The sequence below is a fragment of the Leucopleurus acutus genome (assembly GCF_964270905.1).
Source record: "Leucopleurus acutus genome assembly, chromosome: 2".
NCBI lineage: Eukaryota > Metazoa > Chordata > Mammalia > Artiodactyla > Delphinidae > Leucopleurus > Leucopleurus acutus.
In genome coordinates this window covers 80,357,543-80,383,018 of record NC_139143.1, presented here as the reverse complement: position 1 = coordinate 80,383,018, position 25,476 = coordinate 80,357,543, and the positions used below count along the sequence as shown (strand labels likewise).

The window sequence follows — 25,476 nt, the reverse complement described above, 5'->3', positions numbered from 1 at the left end:
GGATGAGGAGGGGGTTTCGGTCCAGGGGCGGCAGGAGGGACAGAGCAGCTCTCCTGTGAGCTGTGGGCTTCTCGGAACCCACGCTCTGGGCTCTGCATCCCCAGGTTTCCGTTACCCTCTTGACCAGCATCCTTCACTGGATCTGTAAGAACGCTGGAGGCACCTGCATTCCCTTTCCTGGTGGTCTTTGGATGCTAACATCCCCCTGCTCTGCCTTTACAGCTTTGGGTCCCAGCTGCTTCCCGCTGACGTGGCAGACAGCTGCTGAGCCATGGGCCATCGTGTTGGAAACTTTGGAGCTCTGGTGTTTTTCAGCAGAGTAGCCGAGGAGGGGAAGTGGAGGACTGCAGCTAGGCGGGCTGGTCCTTTCCCGGCTCCTCTGCACCCAGGTTTCCCTGTCTATGAAATGAAAACAATTCCTACCTCACAGATTCCATTATGGATGAGAAGGCACCTTGTCAAGGCCAGATGCTGATGGATGAGAATGACAGGAGTGGAGGGTGCTGGCTGCTCCCCCAAGCCTGCCCCCCACCCCAGGTGATTTCAGTTCCTCTTTCTAGCTGAGGTCATGAGCCCCATCCTTCCCATCTTACCCCATGGGCTCCAACAGAGGTCTGTGCACTGTGCCAGCATTTATACAACTCTAGACTCTCTCACCCCTCCCCCTACAGCCCCAGAGCAGGGTATTAACCAGAAACAGGAAGCAAAAAATTAACCAAAAACAAGAACTGAAACCTACTTAATCTCTCACTGCCTCTCAAAATGGCAAAGAGCAAATGAGCAGCTCCTATGAGGGAAACCTTCTTAAAAAGGTTAAACCAGGGCTCTGGCACTGTGAAGAACAAGGGCAGAGTGAGGGCTGAACCTGAAAATGAATGACTCTGGGGAGAGGCTAACAGGAACTGTGATGAAAGGGAGGGAAGGGGGCAAGAGGCTGATGCAATTCCTGAGCATGGCATGCAAATGAGATGAAAACAAGTTTTTTAATGTTGGAACCTCCAACAGCCACTGGAACCTAAGTGTCCCTTCATTATTATCCTTGTATTTGTGAGCGTCAAAGATGACAGCAAAAAAAAGGTTGGCAGCAGTTTCTTTTGTTAGCGCCCCCTGTCTTCAGGGAGGCAGTCACCCTTCCTGGGAGAGGAAGAGGCTCCTTTTGGAGGAACACACGTCATTGCCTGGCTCTCCCCCTCACCAGCACCCTCAGAACTGGCAGACATTAACAGACAGTACTTCCTGGGGTTCCAGGACTTTAATTTTCCCTGTTTTATCTTTTTTTTCCCTTTCTTTTTTTTTTTTTTCCTTTTCTTTTTTTTTTTTTTAACAACAAATTTGCAGAAAACTGGCTGGGGCTGGCAGGCACTGGGCGGGGGGAGGTCCATTGAAAAATCCCCCAAATTCACGCAGAGGTTTCAGGTCATGGTTGCTGAGGTGGGGGATGAGGTCAGGGTTTGTAGAGATTTCCCAACTCACCCAAGAACTGTTTGGCCAAATGGCTGGGGAAGAGGTCAAAATGGGTCCCCCAGTCCTATAGATGAGTGGAGAAGTCATTGTTCCCCCCATCCCTCAAGTTCTTCCGAGATGTAGAGATAGAAGGCTGCGATTTCTAATTGCCTACAATCTTCTCTTAAAAATATAAAACACGTGCAGTTGGCTTTGGTACAAAAAAGAAAACAACAACAACAAAGAAACATTCTGGTCCCTGTGAGTTTTTCCCCTCACCCCCCAACCCCCCTTTACGGCCACCTCAACCTGTATTCCATCAACTCTAGGAAGCCAGGTTATCTCCCTGGGGTTTCCATAGAAGACAGATAGAAGGGAGAACAGCAGTAAGAGGTTGAGGGGAAGGGGAGAGGGACATGGCCCTGACCACAGCCCTTCCTGAAGGGGCAGTAGGGTCTTATGGCTGCAGCCTCTCCTCAGAGATGGGTGTTGCTCAGGAGGGGTGCTAGAACCCAGCAGCTGCATGGTTAAGCCTGAATAAACCCCAGTAGTGTTAAAGGACAAGGCCCCCTGATCCCTATGGCTTGGTTCCCATGTCCCTGGTCCTCTAAATCTCCCCTCTCCCTCCATAACTAATAAACAATAAATAAATAAATTTTCCTAAAGTAGAGGGAAAAAGGCATGAAAAATTGGCATCTGCAGTGTAGCTTCTGGATGCCACCAGGGGGCACTGTGGCCTAATACCCCCAGCTTCCTAAATGGCGCCCCCCCCGCCCCCATGTCCAAGGATCCCAAGAGCTGGCAAGGACAATCAGCAGTTCTTTCAAATGTTCCCTCATCATTGGCAGATTGGAGTCCCCAGGTTTGCCTCCCTCAGTAATGTTCTTCAGGGGGACATGGGGTGGGGGGAGGGGCCCCCTTAGCTCTCTGAAGCTACAGGCTCCCCGTCACGGCTCTCAGTCTCTTCCGGGATGTCCTGCATTCGGGTGAAGTCTGAAGGAGGACGGGGCAAAGTTAGTGAGTGAACAGATGCTCCCGTGATCTACTGAACCGCTACACTGACGCCTCCCCGTCTGTGGGCTGAAGAGCTCAGAGAGCTGTGAGGGAGGGCAGAGGTCTGTAATCCTTGGGTGAGGGGAAAACCTCTGTCAACAAAGTAAGGTATCCACACCTAGGTACTTGTTAAGTATATGGAGACACAATTTGATTAATAAAATACAAAATATGTTAAGATTAGTATTACATGAAGTCACAGTAGCTTTGGGTTATTTTGTATTTCCTGAACCAACTATAAGAACTTGGAGGTCTTTGAAATTTTTTTACTTTGGAAATCTATTTCTGCTTGAAAAGGTTGGGAATCATGGACTTACTGGAGCAGAGACCCCTACATTCTTTGCTTCCTAGAGTCCAACTTCCTGTCTACCAGGAGGCAAAACAGGAAGCGCTCTGTGCCCCTCCCAAGAGTTACTGTAGACCTCAGTGGTTGGTTAGGGACCATCCTAAATGTTCCCGTGCTTTAGGATGCAGGCTCCTTTTGGAAACCACAGCCCAAGGGTCTGTACCCAGGTTACATCCCATTTCCATTCCATGTCTCCACCAGGATCTCACCTCGTGGACTATGGGGCGGAGACAGACGGCTGCTACCTTCCTCCTCGCTGCCGGTGTCGGGGTCACTGCTATCTTGCAGCCGCTCGTCGGGGCTGCCCAGCTCCTGCCTCTCTCGATCCTCAAAGGGTCGATGGACGGAGCGAATAGTCACAGGTAAATCTAGGCGGTCGTGGCCTCGGCTGGGCTGTGGACGGCAGGCCAGAAAAGCAGGAGGCCACGGAATGAGCAGTGGGAAGACTCAACTCTCAGCACCTCTACCACTGACTGATTTCTTTCCGCACCCATTGCAACTGTTCAGTCCTCCCATCAGTATCCTATATCCTTCAAGTCTGATGCCTGATGTCATTTGGCCTCAAATCTCCAATTCCTTTCTGGTTCTCTCATGGACCCTGATGTCCACCCTGATGTCAGTTCACTACTTCAAGCTTCCTTACCTGTGGGGGGGTGAAACTCAAGTACAGGGCATCGCCTGCAGGGAGGCTACGCCGCCTCGGATCCAGAGGCCGCCGGGCCCAGGGGGCCTCAGCCGGGAGTGGTTCCGTGTGGCCCAAGGCGGCCAGCTGCCTGCGAGCCTCTTCGGCCTCCCGCTCCAGCAGGGCGCGGGCCTGCTCGCTCTCTCGGAGCCGGGCTTCCAGGCTGCCAGCCTCCGTCGCCCGCTCTTCGCCGAGGCGTCGGCAGCGCCGTAGCTCCTCTTGCAGCAGCGTGTGTTGCCGCTGCAGCAATGCCAGTTCCGTAGCCTGCTTTTCAGGAGCCACAGGGGCAGCCCCGGCTCTGCCAGCCTCCCCATCCCGGGAGTTGGCTCGGGTCAGCTTCTCCCGCCGCTCGGGGCCCTCAGGGAACCGGGCTTCCATCAAAGTGTCCTGCTGGGCCACAGCCGCCTGCGGGTGGAATGGAGACAGAGGGGTGTATCAGGACCCCGTTTCTTCTACCCCTCACCCTCACTCCCCAGGGCCCAGGTCATGATTCCTGGAGAGCTCGAACCGGGAAGGCTTAGAAAGGCCTGTTAGGATGATTCTGTCCCACCTAAATGGGTAGCTCGGGTCTGGCTCCTCCCCTTCCCACTCTAGCCCTTGCGCCACTGACCTGTAGGCCATGTAGAAGTCCATAGAGATTGACCAATCGCTGCAACGCTTCCTGAGGACAGAGGAGAGGGTAGGAATAGAGTCCAAGCTTCAGGATGGGAGAACTGCCCAGAAGTTGAATAAGTGTGGGCGTGGGACAATAAGACTGCAGGTACTTTGAGGTGTACACGTCCCCTCCCAACTCCAAACTGGGCTCTAATTTCTCAGATGAGAGTACCCCTCCTTCAGTCTCCTATATCATCACATTCCCATCTCACCTCCTGGGGAGATCTCAGCTGATTTCCATTTCGATCCTGCAGAAACGGGCAAGGATGGGGAATCAGCAGACACACAAGTCCCTGGTGCCTGTCCCTGATAGCTCTGAGTCAAGGATCTATAGGGCAGCTGTCCCTTTCCCTCCCTCTAGCCAAGTCCTGACACCTCCTGAAACCCACCTTCTGGCTGGAGTCTGAGTCAGCTCTGCAGAGCTCAATGGAGCCATTGAAGGTTCTGGCCTCACCATCTGTTGAGAAGGGGAAAAGGATGGGCCGAACCACTTCGCCAGCACCCCGATACTACTTGGTCCCTGGTACCACCCCATTCTCTTTAACCCCTCCCACGTGCTACCCTGGTCCCCTGCCCTGGCACTCACTGGCAGTGACTCCTGGACTCGTGTTACCACCGCTGTCCGGTTCCATGGACAGGGTTGGTTCCCGGGGTGTCAAGAGCAGCTCTATTCCAGGCCCCACCAGCAGGTCTTTCAGGCCCTCCACTGCGGGGAAAGAAGAGGTGAGGACAGGAGCAACAGAGAATCCTGCGGGGGATGGGAGGGGATGCCATTCACTCAGTACACGAAACATGCGGGCATCTAGGGGAATACCCCCTGCACATGTAGTGGGGTCTCACTGCCACCACCACATACAAGGCAAAGGTCATTAAAGGTCCCAAGGGGCAGCACAAGTACGTGCAGGATGAGAGGTGTCAAACAGCAGCAAGGACCATCTTCCCCCACAAACAACAGGCACTCAGGGGAGTTATGGCCTATGGGGCTGACGTCCCCCTTGTCTGTGTGTGTCCAGGTCTAGCCACGGGTCCATATCTTGTGATGGTGAGTGGATGAGTCTGGACTCTTCCCTAGGAGCCCCCTCACCCTCACGAATGGCATCCTGCAGCAGCCGCTCGCCACGAGGGGACTCGAGGGACTCAGAGCGGAAAAGCCCCCTGGGCAGGGTGGGCAGCGGCATCCCGCTGCCGCCATCCTCTTCCACCTGGAAGTGGGTCATCTCAGCAAACAGCCCAACCTTCTCCTGCAGCAGCTCCACCAGTGCCCGGTCTTTCTGCTGCAGCTCCACTGTGGATGAAAAACAGGTGAGCACCCGGAAGAGCCAGTAGTGTTAGGGGCAGCTCCAGGGGTCAGGGGCCAGGCCTGGGCAGAGTGGCAGGACTTAATTTTGGTTTTTTGGCATATATGAAAAAGAAAATAACTTCATTTGGGGAAAAGTAACACATGTACTTTTGTTTTAAAAACAAAAGTAAAACAATGTGTGGCAGGGACTGCAGGCTGTCCACCAGTTTCCATTCGCCCCACCTTCCTTTAATAAGAGAAGGTGTGCAAGTTTCATCTGGGCACACGGCTGCCCAGTTACACTCGACTTCCCAGCCTGGCTTGCAGCTAGGCATTGCCACGTGACTAAATTCTGGCCAACAGATGTGACAGTCTTCCAGATCTGCCCTTAAAAAAAATCGGGATAAACTCTCCTTGTTCTTTACCCCCTCCTTGCTAGCTGGGATGCAGATGTGATAGCAGGAGCTGGAGTAGTGATGGAGACACAGACATAGAGGACCTAGAGATGGGGAATCTTCACGTTGAAGAGGGCAGAACTGCACAACTACCCTGCACTTCCCACTTCTGGACTGTTATGTGGAGAGAAATAATCTACCTCGTGTAACCGACTGATTTTTGTTAATCTTTTTGTATAGCAGTTAGATCATACCCCAACTAATATAAGGCCTTATAGTAAAAAAGTAAGTTACAATCTTAACTCTGTTATTCCTACTTTCCCTGCCCAGAGGAAGCCACAGTAATAGTATCTTATCTTCCTAGAGATATTGCACACACGTATACAAAATACGTATGACCTGTATCTAGCCCCAATATTTTCACGTCAGTGGTAGCATATACTTTACAGTGTTTTCAACCTTGCTCTTTTCGCTTAACAATATATTTTGGTTATGGATCTACATCAGCCCTCACAGAGCCATCTCACTTTTTAGACAGTATTCCACTGTGTGGATACCTCATAAATTATTTAAACAAACCCTGTGGGTGGACTTACTCTTGATACGCCGCAGGTAAGCCTCATCCTCTGTCTCAATCAGGGGGAAGTCCTCCCTGGATGGGCATCTGGAGAGATAACAGGTTGGGTGGGGTTTGGGGAAGGAAGTCAGGTTACACACCAGGAATCTGCCTACCCTCCTTCCCAAATGTGCTCTATTTCTCCCTGGTAAGCCTCATCAGCTCCACGCCCTGGCTTCATCCACTCTTGACCCTCTCCTTTTCCTGGCACTGATCATCTGCATCTACTGGTCTGTACCTCTCCAAAGGTCACCTGGAGAGGTAGCATAGTGCAGAGGGACAGCTACAGTTTTTGGCATCAAGCACCCTGGGCTCAAATCCTGGCTCCACAATTTACCAGGTGGTAACCTCTTTATTTCCTCATGTGAGAAATGGGGATAATATCTTCCTCACAGGTTTTCCGTGAGGATTAAAGGAAATAATGTACCACTGCTTTGAACACGGCAGAAGCTCAATAAATCAATTATAATGAATAATATTATTTTCGCAACTACAAATATTAATATTATTAATAAAAAGGGCACTATAGATCTATTGTCAATGGGACAGGTACTTTGCCTTGTTTTCCTAGAATTGGTAATTTCATACTTTGCATGCATTTCTGAAAAATTTGGTCAAAGTCTTAACTGCAGAAGTAAAAAAAAAAAAAAAGGTTTACATAATATAAAGTAGAGAAGAATCCATTCTCTAAAAGCTAAAAAAAAAATCATAGGACTTCCCTAGTGGCACAGTGGTTAAGAATTCGCCTGCCAATGCAGGGGACATGGGTTTGAGCCCTGGTCTGGGAAGATCCCACATGCCGCAGAGCAACTAAATCCGTGCGTCACAACTACTGAGCCTGCGCTCTAGAGCCCACGAGCCACAACTACTGAGCCCGTGCGCTGCAACTACTGAAGCCCATGTGCCTAGAGCCTGAGCTCCGCAACAAGAGAAGCCACTGCGATGAGAAGCCTGTGCACCGCAACGAAGAGCAGCCCCTGCTCGCTGCAACTAGAGAAAGCCTGCACGCAGCAACAAAGACCCAAACCAGCCAAAAATAAATAAATAAATAAAATATTAAATTACTAAAAAAAAAAATCATAAACATCTTAACTGAATTTATTCTTCAGGCATAATCTTTGAGAATCCATTTTCAACATTTAATATGCACTTTACTTTTTTTCATCACAACAGACACACAGTTGACTGCCTCAAATCTAATGTGTGTCCAACAGAAGCCAAAGATCTGCTGCTTTAGCACATGAAATGATTTCCTTCTTGCCTCTGTTGTATGGAGTTTGAGTTTTGCTCCTCTTACCACTAGTATCAATGCTTTCATTACCCTCTTTTTCATTTATTTTTAGAAAATAAAGGTAAAAGACAGTACAATCCAAATGATGGCCCACTGCCTACAGACTAAGAGGTTAATGGAGGTGAAATTGTACTGCTGGCTGGCAGGTATGCCAGAATGTGACAGCTTAAAGTATTCCTTTGGCTTGTCAGCTCTTGCTGCATTTGGAAGGTGGTTGCGGTCGTCATCATATAAAGTGCGACTTTACAGGACAGTAGAACATAGATGACATTTCCTGCCTTGGGCCACCTTGTCTCTCCCCTGGCCTCTGCCTCTACCTCTGAACCCCGGGTTCCATTCCCTGGGAGTGCTGTGGCCCGGGGCCTGAAACTGCAGGTACTGTGAGGCCATACACACACTCACACTCGCACGCTCTGCTGAATGACGCGGATCCAGGTGCTCCGGTCATCCCGGGATGCCGTGTGGACCTCATACATCTCAGGGGGTGCCGCGCTGATCAGAAACATCCCTTTCTCCTGGTTGGCGATGTCCCGCACGATTAGATTCTGCAGTGACACCACCGAGGGCTTGTCCTGCCAGTCAGGGGAAAGGAAGGATTAAAGCTGGGAATCCTGACCCCTGGATATTTGAGTCTTCAGTCCTTCTGGAATACCCAAAGGATTGAAGAGTCAGCTGAGAATACAAGTTAAGAACCCAGGCTGCCAGCCAGACAGGACTTAGAAACGCCTGTGACCCTTGACAATTTAATTAACTTTAAGCTTTACTTTCCTCATCTACAAAAAGAGGATAATAAAGGGCCTTCCTGACAGGTGTAAAAGTGCCTGCATACAGTAACAATTTGTCTTGGCTCTTCTTATTTCTCCTTATTATATTATAGTAATGGCTACAATAACAGCTGTTTGACCCTGGAGGATTCCAGGGTTCTTCCAGGCTGGGGTAAGAAAGCAAGAAGGGCCTCAACACTTGTCTGTGCTGAGGAAGAAGAAGGTAGAAGGTCTCACCAGGGCAGGAAAGATGTACTTCTGGTCCTTCTCCTGGAGAAATACCAGCACATCTGTCATCAGCAGCATGAGCACATCTGGCAGGAGGATAAAGGCAGGACAGTCAGCATTATAGAGTGTCTGAGCAGCTGTTTCTCTTTCAGGTCTACCCCATTAGGTTAGAGCTCCTGTTTCCCCTCTTCCTGACCTCTCTCCCTCTGGTTGCTTTCTCCACTTTTGCAGACCTCCCACCTCTCCCATTCTTATAGCTCAGAAATGGGGGGTAAATGCATGTGCCATCAGATAAATCAGCTTCTTGGGCTAGAGGTGCCCATAAGCGATCACCCAATGCCTTTGGAGAAAACCCTCTTTATCCAATGAATGCGGGTTTCTTAACCTAGGGTCTACAGACCCCCTAGGATGTCTACTGTTGGGCTTCAGAGGCTCTGCAAATCCTCTGAAGTTGCATAAGCAACTTTACATATTAATATATCACACGTGTATTCTTCTGTGTGAAAGGGTCCAGAATTTTTGTGAGGGTAAAAGGATTCCCAGAGCCTTTCAGTTCCATGTTGAACAACTAACATAAGACCTTTTTGGATATTTGGTCTAAGCTCCCCCCCACCCCAGCATATTGCCACTTCTCAATTTGTGCTCCACAGGGAGGAGAACAGTTGGGTTCCTTAGTCATCTCTCCCACCACTGAACAATCCCAATGTCCTTCAACCCCAGCAGGCCCTGCTTTCATTTTCCTTCTCTGCCCCACCTTCCAGGCTCTCAGATCCTAAGAGGTCCTGTGCTTAAAGACTTAAGGGGAAATAAAGGTCAAGCCCAAGAAAGTTGGATGTCACAGTCGAGAAGACACACACTTACCCTTTGCCCTTGGAGATCTTTCTAAGTTGTGGGCACAGAGAAGGGGAGGGCTTTCAGAAATAAAGCTCTCCACCCTTGCTATTTTTAACCCCCCCATGCTTTATATTCTTAGCTTCGGCGTGGGAGGGATGGGAAGGAGAGAAAGGGATGAAGGAAAGTGGCTGGTGAAGCCTGCAATACTCAAGCCTATGAAGTGGGGATTTCATGACACAGGACAGAAGTGCAGGCAGGCTCTGGCCTCAGGTAGCACGGTATACTCCTGCCCCTCATTCCTCACCCCCATAGCCAACGTCTGCAACTCTCTTGTCTTGATTTAGGTAGGAAAGCATTGGCCAGTGCAGTCTGGGAAGAGAGCCTGGGAAAGAGTGCCCCAGCCCAACATGCCCCACCCCCTTTTCTCTTCTCCACTCAGCCTGCCCTTCGCTGGGCTCCACCCCCTCCCGTGGGCCTTCCCTAGCTGTGTTCCCAAAGCTCCTGCCCATTCCCCAGCCCTGGTGGCTGGGATTCCAGCTGGAAGAACCAACTACCCTGATCTTGTCCTCCGATCCTGGAATTTCTCTGTTTTCTTCATCAAAACCAGTAGCTTTCTGGGCATGCGAGAACCAAAGAAATGAATAAATACTGACAAGGAAGTCCTTGTATCGCCCGTGAAATCCAGAATTCAGACTTTTGTCGCAACAGAGACCACATATTTTCCTCCCACTGGGTCTCACCCTGGGTATAGGGCTGCATTAAAAGAGGTCCTAAGGGCTGGGATGCTTCTCCTTCTTTATATCTGACCGCGGACTCTTGCCTGGCCTGCCAAGCTGACCACTGACCTTTGAAGCGCCCAGTAGCTGTCTTCCAGAGCAGGCAGCCATCGTGGATGAGCTTGCGCCGCAGAAGCTCCTCTCGGCCAAAAGGGCCCTTGCCAGGCACCGGGGCCTGGGCCCGAGGGTCCATACGGTTGTAGATCTCCTGCAGGCGGGCCCCTTTCTCCAGCTCGTGCACATCCTGGTCTACGTTGGACAGCAGCTCCTTCACCAGCCCCAGTGCCGTCGTCAGGTCCTGGCGCTCCTCCTCGATCCCTGACCGGGGGTCAGCATGAGGGAGGGATGGCTCAGCCAATCTTCAAGCCAGCCCCAATGCCCACCAATCTCGATTCCCACCTTCAGAGGCTGCCCAGCATTGCTCATCTGACCCTATCCCTCCCCTTGGTTATCCCGAGCCGTTTCTCACCCCAGATAGCCCTCTCCCACCTTCCTCCCTCCCAGGCTCTTCCTCTCACCGTGGGAATGCTGCAGAATCCGGTTGATGAGCACCGGGTACTTGGTGATGCGCTGAGTCACCAGGAGGATGCACTCCTGTACACCATGCCGCTTCAGCACGGCCGAGCGGGTCACCTTCTACAAGAGCAGAGGAGGGCTCAGGGCCAGAGTGGGGCCCGAGGGGAGGGCAACAGAAAGAACGCTGGAGCGTTCTTGGAGCCTAAGCCCTGGTGCCGGCCCTAACTTGGCCATTTACCTCACACCGGTCGGCATAGGTGACCCAGTCTGGAAAATGGGGACGAGAAGGTCACAGGTTTATTGTGAGGACCAAAGTAGCAAAAGCACTTGCTCTACTGCTATGAGGGGCTGCTGATGGGATCCACAAGCGGATGTGTCCACAAGGGTTGGGCCACTAGAGGAGGCTGAGTGTGGGTCCTGGAGAGGTCTGCTCACCCGGATGAACTGCTGGAAGCGTTTGTCTCGGGCATATAGCTCCTTATAGAGCTTTAAGGCCTTGGTGTGGCGGCTACAGAACTCCGAGTAGGTCTTCCGCATCTGCTCTGCGCTGGGACCTGAGAACTAGAAGTTGGGGGAGCAGGGCTGGGTCAGCATTTCCCTCAAAGCCACATCTCATCCCCAACACCCTCGGGCCTCCCACCAAATAGGCGGGCTTCCTGCCTCTCCAGCCCTCTCTGGCTCCACCCCCTAGAGTTTGATGAAATGATGAGAAATGTCCACTCTAGTCACACCTCCTCCCATGACTGCTGCCCATGGGTCCTGCCTTTTCTCACCTGGTTGATGAGCAGGTCACCCAAGCGATGGATGACGAAGTTCCGGGGGCTGCCAGGGCACAGGGCCTGGCGTCGGCGTTCTAACAGCTGGCTGAGGAAGCGTGTATGGATGTCACTGAGTTCGTCCACGCAGGGGAACAGGCCCTGGACCACTCCTGGCTCCAGCTGTAGCTCTTCCAGCATCCCCGTGCGGAAGAGGCGGGTCATGATCTTCAGGGTCCGCACATGGTGTAGCTCTGTCTGGATCAGCTCTGCGGGGACAATGGGACACCTGGCCTCTACCCTGGCTTGGCCACAATTGGTGGGGCCTAGGCTGGGGACCTCAGGGCTCATTTGAGGTTTTCAAGATCCCTTCCAGGTTAACATTCTGCATTAGTACGATCTTAGATCATTTTCTAATCATTTTTTAATCTTTATGCCGTGCCATCTTAAGCTATGAGCTGTTTTAAGGTCAAGAACCATGTGCCCCCTACATGTCTAGGTTTCCCACAGTTCCCAGTACAGTGTTGGAACAGGCAGAGAGGAAAGACTAAGAATTGACTGGAAGGAAGGGATAAAGAAGGGCCTTGGAGGTCAACAGCCCAACAGGTGGGGGCCTAGTGGCTACTTGTGGGGATGCCAGGCAGGGTCTTGAAGGCCAATAGGATAAGAGGGAAGGGTCTTGAGAGGTAGGGGCTGGCAGAGGAAGGACACAAAAAAACAGGACTGGTGACAAAAGAGAAGTCTGGGGTGGTCTTCTTGGCTCACCATAAATGACATCCTGCTGCTTCATCACCTCCTTTTTATGCTGCTGCAAAAAGTTGCTATCCACAGCAAGGCTCCAGGAATCAGCTGCAAAGTCCTTCTCATCCATCTCAAAGTCACTCATCAGCTCATTGTAGATCACCTCTGCACCTGGAAGTGAGTGGGGGAAACAACTCGGACCCCAATTCTCTTCCCTGGGTCCTGGGCCCTTCTCTAGATCCCTTCCCGCATTGCCGTTCCCAGGACTGCTCCCACCTGCCCCTCATGCCCTGGTCTCCCTGAGGTCCGGGCACAGTCACCTTCGTCGATGAGGGACTCCACTGACAGGGTCCGGTTCCGCATGTTGAGGGAGTCTGTGGACTGGGAGAGGATCCGGCGCAGCCCCAAGGGAGACTCATCATTGAAGTGTCTGAGGGGAGTGGAGCCTGGCTGCATCACCCAACTCCGGCAAGAGTTCCCTTCCCGGGTGGGGACCCAAGGTGGGATCCCAGAGGCAGTCACCCCAAGTTCTCCTTACCTGTCTGTCTATAATTCTGAACTCAGGGATGGGAAAGACCTCTCAGCCCCCCGTCTCCATTGCCATACTCTGCCTGCCTTGGCTCTCCCTTCCCCAAGCAGAGGCTCACCCAGCAATGTTGGTGGTGGAAACACTTTTGGCTAAAGACAAGGAGGAGCGGCCACGGCGGGAGCCAAGCAGGGACTGTCGGAAGCTGTCGGAGGGGTAGATGGCAGAGCTGGGACGCTCCCGAGTGGTGGCTGTCAGAGGGGGCGATACCAAGTAGGCAAGCGTCAAACCTAGTGCCTTCCCAGGATTCAAGCCTCCCAGGCTCCTCCACTAGAAGCGAGGCCTCCTCTCCAGTCCCACCTTTAGCCCTGTTCTTTTTTTTTTTTTTTTAGCCCTGTTCTAGTCAAAGAAAGATGATAACAGTAATTCTACCCGTATGTTTGTGCAATACTTTTTTTTTTTTTTTTTTGCGGTACACGGGCCTCTCACTGTTGTGGCCTCTCCCGTTGCGGAGCACAGGCTCCAGATGCGCGGGCTCAGCGGCCATGACTCACGGGCCCAGCCGCTCCGCGGCATGTGGGATCTTCCCGGACTGGGGCATGAACCCGTGTCCCCTGCATCAGCAAGTGGACTTTCAACCACCGTGCCAACAGGGAAGCCCTGTGCAATACTTTTAATGTTTATAAAGAGCTTTTCTTGCCTTATCTCTTTCCCGCCACAAGACTATGAGCAATCTGCAGCTCAGGATGGTTAAGAGACTTGTCTGGGGTGACTCAGCTAATGGCTGAGCAGAGATTCGGACTCTGGTCTTTTTTTTTTTTTAACATCTTTATTGGAGTATAATTGCTTTAGAATGTTGTGTTAGTTTCTGCCGTATAACAGAGTGAATCAGCTATATGTATACATATACAGACTCTGGTCTTTTTGACTAAGCACCACGCTCTTTCTGTTACACCAGATCTGTCTGAATTGGCCCTTGACAACTTCTGCCAACATTCCCAAGTGCGGTGTAAATAACTAATAATAATAATATAAGGTGTGACCAGGCTCAGATGACCAGCCATCCCAAGCCTTCGTCCCCATTTGAATTCTCCTGTCCCGCCCCTAAGCCCAAGAGTCCGGATCTCCCTTATGATCCCACCATCAGCATCCAATTGAAAAGAGGAAGGCGCTGTGCCAGGGAACGACCTCAGGGGGGCAGCACAGCTCATGGGCTGAGAGGCCTGGGGTCCAGGGTCCTATGGGGGCTCCAGCATCCTCACTACTCACTCTTACTGCGAAGTGAAACAGACTGCAAGGCAGTGTTGTTCTTCAGCAGGGCAGCTTTCTGTTGCTGTGAGACAGAGAGCAAGAGAGAGACACCAAGAACAGCTGTCACCCTAGGGTCACCCCCATAGGCCCAGGGCAGGAGCTGGGTGGCTGGCCCCCTAGGGAGAAAGCTGGCATGATGGCTAAGGGCATCAGGGTGGCTGAGCCCAGTGCTGAGGGAATGTGTCTACAGCAACAGGCTGACCCCCTCTTGCAGGGCCTGCGGCCTGGGGTGGAGGGTCTGGGCTGCCCCCTGGTGAGGAGAGGGGCTGAGTAACACAGGGTGAGGAATGAACGGAAAAGGCATGAGGGTACCGCACACTCACTACCCTCTCCCCCAGCCCTCTGCCCTCCCTGCCATCTCACCTTCTGCTTGACCTTGGTACAGTTGGCGAGGGTGTCTTTACAGCGGTTGTGGATAGTCACATTGCAGGCTGGGAGGGTGGGGTAGAGAGGGTGATGGGAGGGCCGGGTGGTACGGGGGGGACACACCCACATGCAGACACCCATCTCCCCATGGCCACACAGCCTGAGACTCTCCCCCTTCCCAGACTCCTCGGCCATCGCCGCACCCCAGTCCCTCTCCTCCCACCTCCCCCCTTCCTTCAAGCAGGAGATGAAGTGAGGGGTTATAGGTGTGGACCACAATTAAGCCATCAGGAGGGGTAGGCAATCCTGACTCAGAGATGACCTGCGAGGTGGACTAGAGGGAAGAAGGGGTTACTGGCTGCTAGAGATGAGCTCAAGAAGCACAAAGGTGGTTGAGAATGACAGATGGCAGAGAGGACGCCCACGGAACAGAAGGTGGCACAGGAGCAGCTGGGGTGGGGGCTAGGGGCAGAGAGGGGGAAATGAACATCCCCTGAGCTTGATCCTAACCACCCCTTGAGGTAGATTCAATGATCCTCATTTTATAGATGAGGATCCTGTCTCCTGGAGAGGTTAAAACCATCTGCCAGAGGTCATACAGCTAGTGGTAGAGCTGGGGTTTAACTCAGGAGTGTCTGTGCACTTCCTGTTGAGCCATACGTATGCCCACAAACTCTGGCTAGGCCTAAGCAGTGCTAAGGCTGATGGATCCAGCGGCAGAGCGGGGGACAGGCCATGCCCTGCCCCTGCCCGCCACGCCTGCCTGCCTTCTGCACTGCTCAGCTATGCTTGCTATGACTCTAGCCTCCCTTCCGGACCGGGGGAGTCTTTTTCCCCAAGTAAGGTAAACCCACAGCTCCCACACTCCATCTGCTTCTCCCTCATCACCCACCCCACCCTGCCATGGGGTAGGAGAGAAGAGGAGAGGAAAGGAAGAGTAGCTAAGCCTAGGCACTGGGACTACTGGCCGTCCCTTTCCCCAACATGCCCTCACAGCCCTTGGCCGTCTCCAGCTTCCCCTCCCCCCTCGTCCAACAACACCGGAAACTCTGCTAACTCCTTCAGACAATACCCAGCACCGTGCTTACTTCCACAAATACAAGGCGAGCAGGGTGCGGCAGAGGGGCAGACAGAAGTGGGGGCTGGAGCTGCGTCCACCCCCCCTGGAGCTCCCTTCTCCTACCCGCAGCACCCAGTGTCTCTGGATCGAACCTCCGCTATCCACCTGCTCTCAAAATAGCGCTTGCTGCCCGCCTCCCCGGTTCCCCTGGCAACAAGCTTCCAGATTGGGAATTCTGTCAGGTCTCTAGAGGGATCTAGATTGGGGTTCCCTCCTCATCCTCAAAACTCTAAGTTGAACAGTGAGGAAGTAGAGAAGCCTCGCTGGTTCTTTCTGGGGTTCCTTCGCAGCTTCCATAGAGATTTAGAAGCTAAAGCTTTTGTCCCTCTGTTCCGCTGCAGGCCACAACACCTCCGGTCCTGCGTTAATCAGAAGCAGCTCTTTGCCATAAATCTGGGTGTTGGTGGGGAGGGTAGACAGGGCAGGAGCCCTCCATGTAGGCATCTTGGGGAAGGAAGAATTCGTTGCTTGTACTTACTAAATACAGGGCTACCCTTAGACGTGGGTGAAGGTCAGGAGTTCTATCTAATCCTTATTCCCCCAACATACACACTGCTGCCATATTCTCTTTCTCACTGTGTATCAGTCAGACTAGAAATCTGAGACAGGGGGGTCCTAATCCCTAATCCTCTGCTTCAAACTGTAGAGATTTAGAGATTTCAGACTCCCCCCAGTCAATAGAAAGGGAAGGGGCAAGGGGACCCTGAAGTCCTGAACACCCAGTTCTGCCCAGGAAGACCGGCAGAACAGCTGCAAGGCCAGCAGCTTCCCACCCAGCTCCCCTATTTCTGCCCCCCCTACTCCGCATACACACAACATTCCTGCTTCTCTTCCAATCAGTTCTCCTGACCCTCAGCAGCTGTTCAGGGAGCTGGGGGATGCCCAGCGGACGACAGCTGCAAGGGGAGCCACTCCAGCCTCCCCTCCCCCATACCCCCGGCTAGTCCTGCTTAGGCCATATTCTGACTGCCACTACCCCTAGACATGAGGACAGGGAGAAAGGGATCAAGCATCTGGCCCTGGCATTTGGGCCCTGCGGGGGTTCACAGAGGAGAGTGATCCTTATGGATCCAAGGTAAAAAGAAAGGAGAGAAAGATTAGGGTCAGTGGGCGCTGACTCAAGAGTGACATTCAGGGTCCAAACAACTTACTTGGGCAGATGAGGGCCTCCTTGGCTGTGATGCTCTTGTTACAGGCATAGCACATGGTCATGCCCGAAACGGAGATGGTGGTGAAGAGGTGCCCGTTGGTATAGCGGGCGTCCTTGGCTTCCTTCATTTTCTCTTTTTCCCGGGTCTGTAGAAGGGGCGAGAGAGACAGGAAGTGAGGCTGGAGGATGCCAGGGTGCCTGAGGAGTCCAGAGACACGGGCCGAGGGCAGAGGCAAGGGAGCAATGTCTGCCTGAAACACACCATTTCCTGAAGCAGAGTTTGCCGCGCTGTGTCAGAGGCAGCTGTCCAGGAGTGACCAGGCCAGCCCCGAGGGCCGAGCCCACCCCTGACCTACCTGGCCCCTGCGGCTGGGCTGCCTCCTGTTGCCGCTCATCTCCCCGGCTCTAGACCTCCGCGTCCTCACTCCACCTCCCAGCCCTAGCTCTGCTCGCCCCCGAGCTGCTGTACTCTCTTCTCTGTGCCGGGGGAAGATGCGCAGAGAGGAGGGGAGAGCAGGCGAAGCAGAAGGTGCCAGCTCACCAGCGCTTTCAAATCTATGGGAGTTAGCTCCTCTTATAACCATGACAACCAGTGTTGGAGCCGCTATCTCCGTGGCAGTGGCAGTCACAGTGGGGGGCAGGAGATCCCCTTATTAGATTGGCTGAAGGGGGCAGAATGCCTCCACTGCCACCCCCAACCAGAGGTCAGGATCCCAAACTTCTGACTCTTCCACATCTGCTCAGCCAAGGTACACGGGGCCTCTCTGTGGGAGGCAGCATGTCCCCTGCTAACCTCGAGGCAGGAGAAGCCTGGTTTCAGTCTCGGGTCACTTGTCCTCTTTGGGATCTTTAAGAAAGGAAACTGGGCCACCAAGGTCTCATTCCCGGCAGGAAGTCTCTTCTGCAGTCTAACTTTTATCCCTCTCATGCTACCCTCCAAAACCTAGGATATCTCCTTTATTCCTCCTCACCCAATTAGTCTAGGAAGTCCTTTCTAGCATCTACCCTCCATCCTCCAGCGGCAATGTCACTTCCTCCTGCTCTGGTCTCCGTCGAGATGGGGCACACTCTCCGGGCGCTTCCACAGAACCTCAGAGGCTGGCATTTCCCATCAGCTTTCTCTTCTCCTGCTTCCCCCTGACCTCTGCAGGTGAAGTGATTCTCCCTGACCTCTTTCTGTCCTTTCTCAAGCTCCTGAGCTTTCCCTGAAACTGAGGAGATAAGAAGATGGAACACCATGCTTTCCACCTATTCCAGGACCCTCCTCAGTGGTCACCTCAGATCCCTGATTTTCCCTCCACTCTTAGAGGACTGACAGCAGGAAGAGGACCTGGCAAGACCACTCCCTCCAAGGATTCCCTGCCTCTCAGAAAGCGAGATCCTGATGGCTGAGGCTGAGGGTAATGAGCCCCAAGTCAGAGGACACTGTCTGGGGCCCCGGGGCAGTGAAACAAAACTCAGAGGAGAATCCTCAGCCTGGACCTTGGAGGCCTAGTCCTGACTCTCAGCTGAAGCCACACTAGCAGTTAAGAGGTGGGGGAGGGGGGGCTTCCCTGGTGGCACAGTGGTTAAAAGTCCGTCCGCCTGCCCATGCAGGGGACACGGGTTCGTGCCCTGGTCCAGCAGGATACCACATGCCGCGGAGCGGCTGGGCCCGTGAGCCACGGCCGCTGAGCGTGCGCGTCTGGAGCCTGTGCTCAGCAACAGGAGAGGCCACGGCAGTGAGAGGCCCGCGCGTACCACCAAAAAAAAAAAAAAAAAAAAAAGAGGTGGGGGAGGGGAAGAGACTCACTGGCCTGGTGCAAGGGTAGAAAAGGGAAGTGTGAACGGGCTGAGTCAACAGCACAGGGGCCAAAGGGCACTGGACTATGACGCCCTAGGGTCTCAGGGCTTCCTGGTAGCCCAAGATCCTTCTCTCTCCTGCCTACCCTCAGAAGCTCCAGGTTCATCTGATGATGAGCAGAGCCTAGGTCTTCAGGTCACTTCCCATCCAATCACCCATTTTTCTTTTCTCCTCCTCTCCCTATATCATAGTCTCCTTCCCATCCCCTGGCCTCCCTCCTCTCCCCCATGGCCTCCCACCTTGGCTGCCCCTTTTTCACCCTTGCTTCTCTTCTACTGCCCTTGGCCTCTCCCTGCCCTCCTCCTCCTAGACCTTGTCAAGAAAGCTGACCAACTTTTAACTCTAACCTCCCTTTTTCTATTCTGGTACCTACCTATCTGGACCACTAGAAAATTCTCCCTTTAGTCTAACCTCCATCTGCCCTGCTCCAAATTATAGTTCTTTAGGAGATCAAATCCTCCTCTGAATAACAGCCTTTATAGGACCTCAAAGTCCAAGTCCAAATAGCTCTTCTTACTGCCCTACGCTCTGCCTTCTCTTCTCCTCTCCTGCTCTCCCAACCTTCTCTATGACACAAATAAAAATGTTTGAGGACTCATTATGTTTGAATTAAAAGTATGCAAGCAAAAAAACGTGAAAATCACATTAAAACAGCAACACGGGGAGGGGCAAATTAGGGGTATGGGATTAAGAGACACAAACTACCATGTATAAAATAGATAATCAGGGAATTCCCTGGTGGTCCAGTGGTTAGGACTCCGCGCTTTCATTGCTGAGGGTGCGGGTTCAATCTCTGGTCGGGGAACTAAGATCCCACAAGCCACGCAGCGTGACCAAAGATAAAAACAAAACAAAACAATAACAGATAAGCAGCAAGGATGTACTATATAGCATGGGGATTTATAACCGTTACCTTGTAATAACTTTAATGGAGTATATATAATCTGTAAAAATACTGAAACTAATATAATATCGTAAATCAACTATACTTCAAAAAATAAAATAAAAAGAGCAACATGTCTGAATCAGGGTCAACTCCCAAATGGGCAGTCCTGCAGATTTGCCCTAGGGCTGCTACAACTCCCCCTCCCCTCCCCTGACCTCTTCCCTCTGCTCTCAGGCCTCCAGGAGCTCTCACCTGGGAAAGAGGCGGGGGAAAAGGAGGGAGAGAACTAGGGGTAGCCAGAGAACAGGGTCTCTTGTGGCCCTTCACCTCTCTGGCATCAACATCCCACAGACGACCCAGCTACTCTGGGCCCAGGCTCCCCCACCTCCCAACACTCACCCTCTCTCCAAGTGACCCTCTCTCTAGGTGGGCCAGCAGTGGGCAGCAGCCACAGCAGCAGCACATCCCAACACCGACACTGCCCAGCAGCAGGCGGCCCTGGCACTGCCTAGCGCTATTGTCCTGGAGGCAGTCCGCACCCGCCCCAGGGCTCAGGCTGGTGAGGCTAGAAGGACACAGGGCCTGCTCACCAAGGGTGCCTGCTCCAGAGATGGAGTGAATGGGCTTGTTTGGTTCTCTGTCCTACTCTTTCCAGATCTTCTTAAGATCATCCCAGTTACCCGCCCACCCGCCAGCGGGACAGCTCTTCACCTTCATGGCCCCATCTGTCCACCAAGAAAAGGGGCCATTACTCTGCAATCCACAACACCCACCCCAACACTCAGAGGCCCTTCCTGCTTGGTTCAGTCCTCTACTGTCCAGTGTCCATAGTCTTGCTTTCTCACAAACCCTCACAGAAAGTCTTTCTTGCTATTGCTACACAATAAATGAATAAAGCACGGGAAAGCACCTAGCACAATGGCTGGTATACAACAGCCACTTAACACATGTTTAGAAAGAAAGGAAGAAAAGAAGGATGGGTGGATGGATAGACACCAAGACAAGGGGTCCCAGCAGCACCCTTGCCTCTACTCTAGGGATCCCCTCATTCCTTATCAGAGCTTCAGAGCTTTCAGTCTCCTCCTCTCTCTCTTTCCCCCCGCCCCCAACCCGGCTGCACCTCACACTTGCGGGATCTTAGTTTCCTGACCAGGGATCCAACCCGTGCCCGCTGCAGTGGAAGTACAGAGTCCTAACCACTGGACCACCAGGGAATTCTGGTCTCCTCCTCTCTTGTTTATTCTTTTCTCCCTCCTCCCAGACCTTTTCTCCTAATTCCTTTGAACTTAGGACCGGATGGTATCCTCTGAAGGTCGGAAGAAGACCAACCCAAACTCTCCTTCCACTGTCATCCCAGATCTTGGTCATTTTGGGGAAAGAAAGACTAGGCGAATGGCAGAGGACATTGAGGCTGGTGGCTCAAAGTCTCATAGAACAGAAGCAGTCTCCCCTTTCTCCGTATTTTGTCTCCCAGGCCGAGAGATGAGGAAAACAGTGACATACGTGAAGCCCAAGGAATGCCAAAGCCTGGACTTCGGCTTCCCGTTCCCCGGCGGGCAGCAGAGGATGGCGGAGCTGACCCAGAAGAGTAAGAGCCTCTCCAAGCAAAGTCTAAGCTCTCAGCTGTCCTTGTTCCTCCATTGGGTATGTCCAAACCAAGACCTCTGGAGAAGTCACGTGGTGCTCAGAATGACCTCTGCTCCAGCTGCAAGTGGCAGCAGCCCCTTCCCCAAGGTGGCGCAGCCTCTGTCCAGGCCCTTTGTTTAGGGACCAGAAGGCCCCCGAGGGTTCCACTGGGTTTCCAGTCATCTGTAACTTAGGCCCTGGACAGCAGAGGTTCAGAGTCATAGGCTGCAAGGGGCACTGAGTCATGAGGGATGGGCTCTAAGGCTGGGAAAAGAGGAGAAAGAGGGTTCCTGGCCATGGGACTGAGAAGAGGGCTTAGGATGGTCTCAGCCAGGCTCTGCTTCCTTTATGAGCTTCCACAGACGAGATGAAGGCAGGAGGCTAAGGAGAAGGCGGCCAAACGGAAACGCTAACGCCAAAGCCAGAAACATAACACAAAAAGACATCGCTGAACACACAAAGGCACTTAACGCTTGCCTGATGAATGAAGATGAGACACCGGACAATGGGGGTGGGCACACTGGTGAAGCAGAAGAGGGGTGCTAAGGACCACAGGGAATAAAGTCGGGCTACCCTGAGACCCAGGGATCCTGGACCCCATCCTACCCCCACCCCCCACCCGGCCACACCTGTCGGGTCAGGAGAGAAAGACAAGCAGAGACGGAGGGGGGAGTGATGCAAACAGACGGGCATTTGTGCAAGCGAACAATAGCTGTGCCAGGACTCCCTGCCCTCCTGGCACAGGGCAGGCCGGCTGAGTTGGGAGGGGGGCAGCTGCTGCCTGCAGCCCCTCCCCCACCCTCCCCCAAGGAGACATAAACAAACCCAGAAGGGTCCAGCCAGTTCCTCTCAGCCATTCCTCTGACCAGCTCCAGGAACCATGACCAATCTGCTCCCTCAAGCTCCTAGATGATACTTCAAAGCACAGACTGAAGCTAAGAATGGAACTACTTCCCCGCATCCAGAGTGCAGTGAGCCCCCTACTTTGGTGGCCATAATTCAAAACAGTGACACAGAGCATCTGGGGACAGGCAGACGGACACAGACACACACGCACACCAACACACAGGTCATGTGCACGCATGGGATTCATTTCTTCAGATCTGTCCCCTCCCCGACTCCAAGCTCAGGGTTCCGGGGAAGCCAGAGGGACTGAGATGGGACCCCTCTTTAAATCCCTCGGGCAGTCCTGGCAGGTCCTTCTCTAGGCAGCATCCAACCTCCTGCAGTCACTCAGTGACTTCCTTAAGCTTTTGGCTCCCTTCCCCCATCCTTGCTTCTCCCCCTCCCCTCAGCTCTTTCCCTAACCTCCAAGAAAGGCCCCTAGAATCTTTTCCTATTCCCCCAAAAGCCTCAGCCTCCCGGGAGACCCCCAATTCCTCAACTTCCCCCGCAACCTGCCAGCACTCTCAGCTCCCTCCAGGGCTCCCCCAGCCCTCTTCTCCGGCTCCAGTTCTAGTCCTGCACACAAAGCCAGCCATCTCTCCAACACTCAGAACAAAGAAACAGTCTCTCTCCTCTCTCCCCACCACACTCCAAATCTGGGGTCCTTGAGATTCCAGGGACACCCCCCTAGCCTCCAGGGCCATCCCTGATCCTCTGGCCCCTGCCCGCTCCTAGGCAGGAAAGGACCCTTTGTTCTGAGAGAGGAGACACTTAGGGTTTGGGGGGAGGAGGGAGGGAGGAACAGGGGATGAAAGAGAGAAAGGGACCTCTGGGGTTTGGGGCCTATGGAGGTAGGAAGTAGAGCAGAGAGAATGAGGGGGTGGAGGACTGAAGATAGCCTGAAAGAATAGAAATGGAGTGAAAAGAGAGGAGGCATGAGGAGGGGGAGCTGCACAGAAAGATTCTAGGAGGGTGGGAAGGAGAAAGGGACAGGTTCGACTTAAATTCCTCCTACTTCAAGGAGGTCCCGGGGAGGAAGGCAAGGAATGGCGGTGGGGGTCAGGACATAGCTCTGAACCATCCCCCCAGATAGGTAGCAGGGGAGACCATCTTCCTCAAATTATCTCGTTTCCAGCGGCCCCCCTCTACTTCCCACCGCAGTATAAAAAGAAAGGAGACAGCTGGTGTGCTTGGGGGAGGGGGAAGAGGGGATCCAGGGTTTGTTGGCTAACAATCAACTCCCCCCTTCTGTAACCACAGCTTTCCGGAGGTGGCCCTCCCCTTCCGACCAGCCCAAACTGACAACCAACCTCCTCCAGTGGCCCCTCTGCCCTCTCAGATCTACCCACTCAGCCCCTCACATCCCCACCCCCAGTCAGATCCCAACCCCCACAAAACCAAGGCCGCCCCAGGATAGAAAAAGCCAAGCTTCTAGATTCCCAGTCCCCCCCAACTACCAAAAAAAAAAAAAAAGGCATGAGGACCCAGGTATCTGGCTCCCCAACTCCTCCCAATAACGGAAAAGGGACCCGAGTATCTACCTTCCCAGAACCCCTGTCTATAGCCCCTCTCCAGGTCTGCCCCTCGCCGGTGCCCCCATGGCTTTCCCTTTTAGGGTGGAACCAAATTTCCGTGGTTTCAAAAAACCTCTCCACCCCCCTTGGCCCTGCTCCAGGGTCTCAGCTCAAACGGTTGAAAAATAAACAGACTTTCATAGCTGGGGCCTGGCCTGGCGCAGGGTTGAGAAGAGCCTGTCTGCCACCCCACTGTTCCACTGCACTTCAGCCATCTCTCCTCTGGCCCTCTGTTTGTCTTAAGCCCTACCCAAATCCCCAGTTGCTTTCCTGTTAGCAGAATCTCATCCCAACCCCCCAAGGAAAAGTTCCAGGATGGAACCTCTCCCAACTTAGCCTCTAGATGGGTAGTCAGGCTAGGAGCTAGGAGGGAAGTGTGGGAAGGGGTTTCCACCATCTCTGAGGACTCCAAAAGGGTACTGCTCCCATGCCGGTAGACTGTGATGGTGATCAGCATAGGCTGGTGAGCAGCACAGGCTGCGCGCCAGGGCAGGACACTGGGATTGGAAAGAGGCCAGAGATTAAACCAGCTATGGACTGGGTCTTGGCCTTTCCCATAATGGGTACAGTGTGGGTGCCTTGAGCAGCTGGGAGGTGCTGTCTGCATGCACCACCTTCCTCCCAGCTCTCATTTATTCACCTACAAGTCAGCTTCATCATTTCCTGGGGGCTGAGGTGTGGAGAGATCATGGCCTTTGGGAGTGCGCCTGGGTACAAAGGCAGAAATAAGGGATACTTGGAAAGAAGTGGCCAAGAGCTCAAGATGGGGGTGGGGGCTAGGGTAATTATACATCCGGACTCTTGAAATGGTAGGTGAACAGTCCCAAGATAAAGAGTTAAGAGAGCTGGGGTGGGGAGGAGGGATGAGGGCACAGTGCCAAGTGGGTCAGTCTAAAGGTTTCAGTTTGTTTCAGGCTGCAAGGACAAGGAGTTTGGAAGCTGGTGGGGCAAAAAGGGATGGGGGGACCCTCTGTGTTTCAGGAACAGGGGTGCTCTGGGCCCCAAGGATGGAAGAAAGGATCCTAGCTACACAAAGACCTCTGCTCCCTTCACCTGAGGGTGATGGCTTGGGGGAAAGTAAGCCGTCCCTAAGCTGTCCTGACCCGTCACCCGCCCACCAGAGAGAAGAACTGAATCACAGCTGGAAAGTCCATCTGCGAGGAGAGGAGGAGCTGACTGCTGTCTCGGAGGGGTGGTGATGGTGGTGGTGATGGTGGGAGGAAGCCGGGAAACCACCCCCTCCCACCCCTCCGCCGGATGGCGGGGACAAAGAGGGAACGACCAAGCCAGCGACTGCAGAGTGGGGGGATACCGAAAGCAAGCCGGTGGAACCCTGGCGGAGGGGGTTCCGGAGAGCTTTCGCCGCCCCCACCCCCCCTCGACACACACACCTCCCTCTTCCCGCTCTGTCCCTTACCGGAGCAACTTTCTTTCACGCGGCCCAAAACACCCGGTCCCGCCAGATCGGAAGCCCCTAAACCCCAGGTCCGCTGGCTCCCGGGATCCCGGCAGAGAATCTGCTCGGAGCTGGAGGCGCGGGTCGCGTCTACTGCTCCCCCAGCCCCCTCCCCACTCACTCACAGTCCCCACCCACCCCGTCCCGCCGCGTTCCCGGCCGACGCTCCGCCCGATTTTGGCGCCCAGAAAGCAGGCGGGCAGACCCGGGGGCGCTGCGGGTGCCGGGGATCGAAGGGCGCCCTGAGGACAGCGGGCGAGAGGGACAGGGGTTTCAGAGCCCACCTTGCTGGCCAGCTCTTTGCTCCGGTCGATCCGCGCCCGTGTGAGGGATTCGATCCGAGACATAATCCGATGGGGG

The 25,476-nt window shown here is 53.5% G+C and overlaps 1 protein-coding gene across 2 annotated transcripts; it reads right to left on the bottom strand.

The window, feature by feature from the left end:
• Nucleotides 1-806: 806 nt before the first annotated feature.
• Nucleotides 807-25,476, bottom strand: ARHGEF2 (Rho/Rac guanine nucleotide exchange factor 2). 2 transcript variants are annotated; one of them, XM_082834267.1, is made up of 22 exons: nucleotides 25,401-25,476; nucleotides 16,848-16,992; nucleotides 14,574-14,641; nucleotides 14,169-14,232; nucleotides 13,021-13,150; nucleotides 12,694-12,803; nucleotides 12,398-12,544; nucleotides 11,651-11,901; nucleotides 11,313-11,438; nucleotides 10,880-10,997; nucleotides 10,431-10,679; nucleotides 8,761-8,837; nucleotides 8,162-8,331; nucleotides 6,449-6,516; nucleotides 5,263-5,463; nucleotides 4,765-4,884; nucleotides 4,568-4,635; nucleotides 4,391-4,426; nucleotides 4,135-4,185; nucleotides 3,486-3,929; nucleotides 3,052-3,235; nucleotides 807-2,436 (listed from the first exon to the last, which is right to left on the bottom strand). In XM_082834267.1, exons 1-22 carry the CDS (start codon nucleotides 25,461-25,463, stop codon nucleotides 2,363-2,365), a joined length of 2,964 nt encoding a protein of 987 aa, XP_082690393.1. In that variant the 5' UTR covers nucleotides 25,464-25,476; the 3' UTR covers nucleotides 807-2,362. The 2 variants fall into 2 exon arrangements, with proteins under 2 accessions (XP_082690393.1, XP_082690394.1); XM_082834268.1 differs by lacking the exon at nucleotides 25,401-25,476 and adding an exon at nucleotides 25,078-25,100.